The sequence below is a fragment of the Dendronephthya gigantea genome, unplaced genomic scaffold, assembly GCF_004324835.1.
Source record: "Dendronephthya gigantea isolate DGI-Jeju-01 unplaced genomic scaffold, DenGig_1.0 000075F, whole genome shotgun sequence".
Classification (NCBI taxonomy): domain Eukaryota; kingdom Metazoa; phylum Cnidaria; class Anthozoa; order Malacalcyonacea; family Nephtheidae; genus Dendronephthya; species Dendronephthya gigantea.
The window spans coordinates 15,364-24,308 of record NW_021163085.1 but is presented as its reverse complement, the minus strand read 5'-3'; the positions used below and the strand labels follow the sequence as shown (position 1 = coordinate 24,308).

At 41.1% G+C, this 8,945-nt stretch overlaps 2 protein-coding genes across 2 annotated transcripts; both read left to right on the top strand.

The window, feature by feature from the left end:
* Window positions 1–1,021: 1,021 nt before the first annotated feature.
* Window positions 1,022–2,059, top strand: LOC114531823. Its single transcript, XM_028553438.1, has one exon. The coding sequence runs from the start codon at window positions 1,022–1,024 to the stop codon at window positions 2,057–2,059; it is 1,038 nt and encodes a 345-aa protein (XP_028409239.1).
* A 575-nt stretch (window positions 2,060–2,634) lies between these two features.
* Window positions 2,635–4,210, top strand: LOC114531819 (the record flags this gene model as incomplete). Its single annotated transcript, XM_028553436.1, has 1 exon — window positions 2,635–4,210. A coding segment is annotated over exon 1 (1,576 nt), but the record flags the coding sequence as incomplete, so codon positions are not given.
* Window positions 4,211–8,945: the final 4,735 nt, after the last annotated feature.

The following is an 8,945-nucleotide window of genomic DNA, read 5'->3' as shown; positions in this document are numbered from 1 at the left end:
AAGATACTTATTGGACAACTTCTGTTTGAGCATTTTCCAGCTTTTGAAATGTTTAAACCATTCTTCCCTACAAGTACTAGCAGTCACACATATAACAAGGAAATGTCAACAAAGTCAGAAATTTTAACAATGCCTATCCTCATGAAAGATGAGAAGAAATATTCAGAATGTGTGGATGTACTGGATCAGCTAGAGAAATGGAAATTTACGTTTCTGCTGGACTTGACCTGACCAACCAGCTGCACATGTACCACCTGTTTCCTCCAAATCTGATCCATTGCATGGTGTGAAAATACCATGCTTTGTTGACCAGTTGACTCGAGTTTGCTTCTCTGAAGCAAGAGATTTAAGGGCTGGCTGTCATTCTGCAAAACACAGATTGGATCATCTTTATCCATTTGTTATTGTTGACTGGCATACCAAGAGAAGTTTTTTGAAGGTAAGATGAGTGGATAGATTCATAAACATTCCAATGTTTAATGTGTTAACCCATTAACAGGCAAAAAACTCTTTATGTCCAATATTATAAATACATGCATCATGTATGAATAAATTTCATTGGAATTTCTATAGGATTTTCAAGTGATTTTTTGAAAATTTGCCTCAATAAGGGTTAATGCATTTTGTGGGAATCTTGAATGAACTACTTTAATTAACATTATACGATATGAAACTATAAATGCTAGAAAAATTAACTAAGAGTGGAAGCCGATTACTAATAGAACATATGTGAATGCCTATCATTATCTATTGTGAGTAACTTCCGGGTTTTTGCCATATTAGGAAATAGGAGAACGGACACGTGCGACTCAACTAAGAGAGTTTTTAGGAATATGTGAAACACTGCAGTGAACTGCTACAATGTTTTTAGTTTATTTTATATGTTATGATGTTTTGGATGTATTAAACAGAAATTACACAACCATTTTCGAACGAGTTTACTACATGGCGCCCAATGTGGGGCACTGCGGTGTTTACAAAGGATAGCGACGAGTTTTATATACGAAAATAAATACGAAATATGGCGGACGAACAAGATGAAAAATTCAAACGATTAAAAGCGATACGAGCGGGTAACCGCGGGGTATTAACGAAGTACACGAAAGAAGCGATGGAGTTATTGAATGGAGAGGAAAGATCAACGTTTATAAGCGAAAGATTGAATACGGTCGGTAGATTATTAAACGAAAAAATCGAGAAAGTAAGGGACCTAGATAGTCAGATTCTAGAGTTATGCGACGTGGCTGAAATTGTACAAGAAATAGAGGAATCAGAGGAGGTGTATTCGCGAGCATGTGATGTAAAGGCGAAGATTACGAAGTTTACAAACGAATTAATCGATAAAACAAGCAAAGACACGGGACAAATTACGACGACTCAAGATAGCGAAACCACTTTTGTGCCGAGTTCACCTCAGAGCACGAATTTAGTGCAGAACACGAACACGCAAATAACGGACACGAATTCAATCCAGAACACGAACACGCAAATAACGGACACGAATTCAATCCAGAACTCGAACGCGCAAATACCGGTCACGAGCATGCAAAATTCCGTTAGATCGAAACTTCCGAAGCTAACATTGCCCAAATTCAAGGGCGATGTGACCACTTACAAATCATTTTGGCAGATATTTGAAAGCACGGTGGATAAGAACGCTCAGTTGACGAGCATCGACAAGTTCAATTATTTGGTGTCCCTACTGGAGGGGCAAGCCCTTCGTTCTATAAAGGGCCTCGCAATAACCGAAGATAATTACCAGGCAGCGTTAGATATTCTGCAAGAACGATATGGCAACTCACAGCAAATTATCTCAGCCCACATGGATGACTTACTCAAATTACAACCGTGTAGTGGAGAAAAGGCAAGTCAGTTACGGTACATCTACGATAAAGTCAGTGTAAATGTACGAGCTTTGGAGGCGCTGGGGGTTCATAGTGACCAATACGGCAGCTTATTAATACCTGTCATAATGTCTAAGTTGTCGAGTGATGTACGGCTACAGATTGCGAGAAATACAAGGAAGGATGTGTGGGCGAGATTATTCGAAAAGAGGTAGAGGCGAGAGAACTGAGCGAACACGTAAAGGCTAACACAGAGAATAAGAGGGTACCGTACCCAAAGAATACCGGTTCAACTACATCATTAGTGGCACAGGGCAACAAAAACGAGGATTCATTTACCATCAAATGTGCCTTTTGCGGAAAAAACCATTATTCCGCTTCGTGTGGGACTGTGACTAAACTTAGTGATCGAAAGGACATTTTAAGAAAGGCCGGTAGATGTTTCACTTGTTTGCAATTTGGGCATCGTGGAAATCAATGCGTCAAGAACTGCAGACAATGTAAAGGGAAACACCATCAATCGATTTGCAATAAGAACTCACAGTCAATCATCCCCGAGGATCGGAGTTCAGACCCACCAAGGGAAGATGGAAAGCAAAATCAGTCAGGAAGTACAGAACACACAGAAAAGGGGTCATCCCTCACAACGATGACCTTGAGCAAGGATCAGGGAGCCAACCAGACAGTGACAGCAGCTGGATCAACGAAATATAATAAACGTACAGTTTTACTGCAAACTGCAACAACAGAAGCTTGTGCTAGGGGAAAGCAAGTTTCAGTTAGAGTATTAATGGATAGTGGAAGTCAGCGTACCTATATAACTGATACATTAAAGAATAAACTTGGAATTGTCTCAGAGAAATCGGAGGTGTTAAATTTGAACACTTTTGGCAATGATCAAATCGAAAAACGTAAGTGTGACCAAGTCCAACTGCAGCTGAAGGGGCAGACCAGGAACATTGAAATATCAGCTCTCACAGTTCCAAAGATTTGCGCTCCACTTTCTACGACCTTAGATATTACCCAATATCCTCATTTAGAAGGATTGGAATTGGCGGATGACAACCTGCTTAGTGACGGTGCGTCATCAGAAATAGATATTCTCATCGGATCGGATCATTATTATGATATCGTCACTGGAGAGATAGAACGTGGAGCCGAGGGCCCTTGTGCTGTGAACAGCGAATTCTGTTGGCTGGTGTGTGGAAGTGCCAAGAACAGAAATTATTGGGGGAACGAAACTGTGACCAATTTTGTAGCTGAACAACAAGACGTGTTATTGTACGATGCCTTTGTTACTGACGAGCAAAAAGACCTAACAGAATTACTTGGTAAATTTTGGAACACGGAAGCAATTGGAATTAAGGAAGAAACTGACATGGCAGAGAAGCAGTTTTTGAAGAATGTGAGGTACGATGAGGTACAGCAACGGTATCAAGTTGGTTTGCCTTGGAAAGATGGATGTATGCCCGAAACGAATGGTTATACTCAGTGTGTGAAACGATTAAATAATGTCTATTCACGTTTAAAGGCCGAGCCTGAGTTATTGAGCGAGTACGATCATGTTATTCAGCAACAGCTTCAAACCGGGATAATCGAACAGGTTTTTAATTCGACCGACCTCGGGGTGACGCATTATCTACCGCATCATGGCGTAATTCAACGCGAAAAGCTAACAACGAAATTACGTGTTGTTTTTGATGGCTCTGCGAAACACGGAGATGCCACTCTGTCAATCAATGAGTGTCTTGAAAAGGGGCCTAATTTAGTACCCTATCTCTTCGACATATTAATTAAATTCCGGGGATTTCCAATTGGAATTGCCTCTGATGTGGAAAAGGCATTCCACCAAATTGAAATCGCTCCGAAGGATCGACGAATGCTACGCTTTCTATGGTTCGATGACATTACGAAAGATCACCCTGAAATTATACACTATCAATTCTGCCGCCTCGTGTTTGGGTTAACGCCAAGCCCAGCAATCTTGTCGACCGTTATTGAACAACACTTGGAGAGTCAAATGGAGGAACACCCAGAAATGGTCTCGTTGTTAAAGGACTCGTTTTATGTCGATGATATGATCGGAGGATCGTGGGATGATTCAGGGGCTATCGAAATTTATGAAAAGTCTAACAAAATTATGGGAGAAGGCGGATTTAAGTTGCCGAAGTGGACTTCAAATTCGAGTGTGTTTCGAAGTCAGGTAGCGTTAGATCAGCAAGGAAAGGAAGAAGAATCCACTATTGTAGAAAATCGCGAGAGCGAGTGTGTTAAAACCCTCGGGAGCGAAAACGAGCCGACAGGAGTTCAAACGGAAGGCAAGAAAACTATGCTAGATCGCGTGAACGAGTCAAATGATTCGGACGGTTTGAACATTAAGGATTACTTTCAAAACGAACACCAAATTCTTAAAACTATGAATGGAAACGAAGACAGTTCTGTTAAAGTGCTCGGTGTTCCGTGGATAGTGCACTCTGATGAATTTGAGTACGATTTAGCGAAGTTAAGCCAATACGCAAAAACTCTTCCTGCAACTAAAAGATCCGTTTTAAAACTGTCTGCAAAAATGTTCGACCCTCTGGGATTTTTTTCTGCCTTCACGATCGTTATAAAGGTCTTATTTCAGACGCTGTGTATAGGAAACGTTATTTGGGACGACCCCTTAACCGGGGAAACACTGAAAGCATGGAATGTCATAATTAACGATTTGTCAAATTTACCAGGAGTTAGAATACCGCAATGTTATTTCGACATTTCTAATAACCCACTCACTTTCGAGCTTTACGGATTTTCAGACGCCTCATGTAAGGCGTATGCAGCGGTAGCGTATCTACGTACGGTGTATATTTATGGCGGGACCGATGTCCGACTCATAGCGTCGAAAACTAGGGTTGCACCGGTAAAGAAACAATCAATTCCCAGGCTCGAACTGTTGGGGGCAGTTATTCTAGCGAGGCTTATTACGTGCGTGCGAAAGGCCCTTACGTGTCTTTACCGGTGGTTACAAGGGTGGTATTGTGGACGGATTCTTATACGGTACTATGCTGGATTCGTAACTCGAAGACCTGGAAGACGTATGTACAGAATCGAGTGAACGAAATACGGAAACTTACTACAACCGAACAATGGAAATTTTGTCTTGGAGAGGTCAACCCGGCAGATATACCCTCAAGGGGATGTAATGCGTCAGAGCTTGCGGAAAATAAAACGTGGTGGAATGGCCCAAACTTCTTGAAACAATCCGAAGATCATTGGCCACTCGATCCAGACCACAATGAGAAAGACGAACAACGAACCAACGAAGAATTGTCCAAATCACAAACCGAAGTAACGAGATCGTTAGCGATAGTTAAAGCAAATTCGACTCTTAATCTCGATAAGATTATAGATTGTACTCGCTATAGCACAAAATTGAAGTTGTTACGAGTCACTGCGTACGTACGGAGATTTATCGATAAGACTCGACGTGTGCGAATTACATCTGTGGAATTAACTGCAAAGGAAGTGAACGAAGCAGAAAGATTATGGCTACGCTCTATACAGTATGCTAATTTCGTGGATGAATCCAATCATTTGCTTGAACCGAGGTGTAAACAACCTCCGCTCGTGAAGCGACTAGGATTATTTCGGGACGAAGAGGGACTGATCCGTTGCCAAGCTAGGATCGAACAGTCATCCGTGTCAAAAAATGCCAAACAACCTATTCTTCTTCCAACCAAACATCGTTTCACCGACCTTGTCATTCTCCAGCATCACGCATCGGTACACCACAACGGTATCAGAGAAACCTTGAACAGCGTGCGAGAAATTTATTGGATCGTGAGGGGTCGAGAAGTAGTAAAGCGTGTGACAAGAGCTTGCATCGTGTGTAAGAGATTCGAGGGTAAGCCATTGGGGACTCCAAAGGCTCCACAATTACCGCAAAGTCGAGTGAGCGACGCTCCTCCATTTGCCAACACGGGGATCGACTTCGCGGGCCCAATATACGTGAGTACGAACGGGGAAACCCAGACAGAAGAAGAAAGGAAAAAGGCATACGTTTGCCTTTTGACTTGCGCGTCAACACAGGCTCTACATTTAGAACTGGTGCCGAACTTATCGGTAGCAACATTTTTACAAGCATTTCGGCGTTTTGTTGCACGCAGAGGGTTACCATCGAGAATATTATCGGACAATGCAAAAACTTTTAAAGGAGCTGAAAAAGAGATCAAAAGGATAACGAGATCTACCAAAGTGCAACGATACCTGACCAATAAAGGAGTAACATGGGAGTTCATAATCGAAAAGGCCCCTTGGCACGGGGGGTTCTGGGAAAGGATGGTTAAATGCGTGAAGCGATGCTTAAAGAAAGTCGTGGGTCGTGCATTTTTGTCCTTTGAGGAGATGAGGACTTTGCTGATCGAGATCGAAGGAACTTTAAATAACCGACCCTTAACTTACGTTTATGACGATGAACAAGGCGTCTCCTATCCATTAACGCCTTCTTCTCTGATTTATGGCCGTACAATTGCAACCACTGCAAATGACAAGCACTATGAGATCGTTAGCACAAATCAATCCCTTACGCGAAGAGAAAAGTATCATCGGAGACTGTTGGAGAATTTCGCGAACCAGTGGAGAGCTGAGTATCTTTTAAGTTTATTGGAAACCGCTAGAACGACCTCGGGATCGGGCCAAATCGTTGTAAACGAAGGAGATATGGTGATTCTGAAATCAGATCGGACGTCACGTGCCTTTTGGAAGGTGGCGAAAGTTGAAGAGCTAATTCCAAGTGTTGATAACGTTGTTTGAGCGGCAAGAATTCGTGTGATTAATGAGAAAAGTGGGAAACCGTCATGTCTGAGACGACCTATCCAACATTTGATTCCACTGGAGTTACATTCCACATTGCAAAAGAATTTTGAAGACAAACAGGAGGACGAAGTTGGTGTGACCGAGAGTTCTACTATCGAACAAAGACCGAAGCGAAAGGCTGCAATGGTCTGCGACGCTGAACAAAAGAACATATTGAAACATTGTTGAACTTTAAAACTGTTTATATTGTTACTAGTTTTATATCATTTCTTTAGACGAATGATATCCTCGGGAGTGTGAGTAACTTCCGGGTTTTTGCCATATTAGGAAATAGGAGAACGGACACGTGCGACTCAACTAAGAGAGTTTTTAGGAATATGTGAAACACTGCAGTGAACTGCTACGATGTTTTTAGTTTATTTTATATGTTATGATGTTTTGGATGTATTAAACAGAAATTACACAACCATTTTCGAACGAGTTTACTACATCTATTGCTTGGTAACCCAAAGGTGAACTAAACAAAATGTTGACATTAACATTTTGCCTTTGTTTAATTTTAAATTCAATAGTAAGGGTGATTGAAGTTTGTGATAATTATAAACTTTGTTGTTTTTGTTTAGTGAATTTCAATTTTAAAACAATTATACTTACCTTCAGACATGGAGACTTTTTTTATGTTTCATTCAGTTTGATCATCCAACATTCAAGGTTTTTACTTATGTTTAGACAGCATTCAAAAGACTGTATAAGAATTCTGGGAGAGAGAAAGGAACTCTCAGATTTTTCAGGGAGAAACTAAATCGAAAGAATGTGACAGCTGATGTTAAACACTATGAGGGTTGTGAGCAGCTGTTCCTCAGTGTTGGTAGGTGTTTTGTGTTTGAAGCTTTTTTGGAATTTTTCCAAATGGCTGATTGCAAAGCACAAACCAACTGCAAACAAACCTAATAGCGTTTACATTCTCAAAGAGGAATATCAGTGCATAAGAATACAATGAAAATGTATCAGACGGCGTTTATAAGATATGTCATATTTGTTATGCCAATAGCAGAATATAATGAATTTTATAGTTGTCTAAAGAATTTGAAGTCATAAACTTTGAAATGTTCCACGATTATCATGCATTACTATTTTAACACCGGGAATTCAGGAAGTTATCCTTAAACTCCTTGAGCAAAGATCCACTGTTGACGAAATGGACCCAGATTTGCTTGACAAGAATCAAGCATTCATCACAGAATTCCTGTTAAGACACGAGAAGCAAGCATGTTTTGTGGCATATTTGCAACAGTCTTTGACAGATATAGAACGCTTCTTCACAACATCAGCAAATCCCAGGTTTACTACGCCTTTGGCTTGTGACACTACATTTAACATTCCAAATCATCTCGTGACACAAACGACCTACAAGCAGATGTCAGTAATTGGAAGAGAGTTTATAAAGAATCCCTGGTTTCCAGGTCCATATCTTATTCATCGAAATCAATCAGCGCAGGATTTCGCATATTTTTAGCAAGCAGTGAAAAGAGGGAATCCGGCTCTTGCCAACATCCTTGCTCTTGGTACAGATGAAGACGAAGCACTTTCTAGCGGGATTCTTAAGGAAACGAGTGGAACGATCATTCACCTTTTAAGCAAAGAGCATGTCCAAGCAAATGTAGATAAAAAATTACAGTCGTTAAATTTTCCTTCAATCCAAAGAAAAATTATTCTGAGTGATGTTTTCGGGGGTGCCACATGCAAAGAAGAAGATTCTCTTTACGGAAGCGAAAGTACTCATATTTACAACCGTAAGCTATTGCAACTGAAATCAAAATGGCTTCAAATAGAAAAGGAACACACCAGCAATCGTCCCGCGAGTCAGTTCATGGATTATTTTGAAACTCATAAAGAGAAGCAAATGAGAGACAAAATGATTAAAAAAGTTCGAAACCAAGCTTCCATTGACGGAGTGTACGGCCAAAATCTAATTTAGTGGCAAAACGTCTTATCACAAGATGAAATATCCGCCCACGTGCGCTCAGAGGGTCGTAGTCATCGAGACGCGACACTTTCAGAGTGCCTAGATGCCTTGAAAGCACGCAGCAATGTTGTCAAAGCCATATATGATGATGGTCCTTACGTCCTAGCACCAGCCTACCACATGTTTCGTAAAACATATGCCGATTGGAAAGGCATGTCATCAGACGAACGAAAGATGCACATCGCAGCATTCATGGCTTCCATTCCAACCGACAATGTACTCTTCCGCTCCGGAGTTGGAAGTGCAGAATACAAGGATCCATTCCAACTATTCCCCTGTTA

Coding starts and splice junctions, on each gene's coding strand:
- LOC114531823 (XM_028553438.1), top strand. CDS start 1,022: ATGGCGGACGAACAAGATGAAAAATTCAAACGATTAAAAGCGATACGA.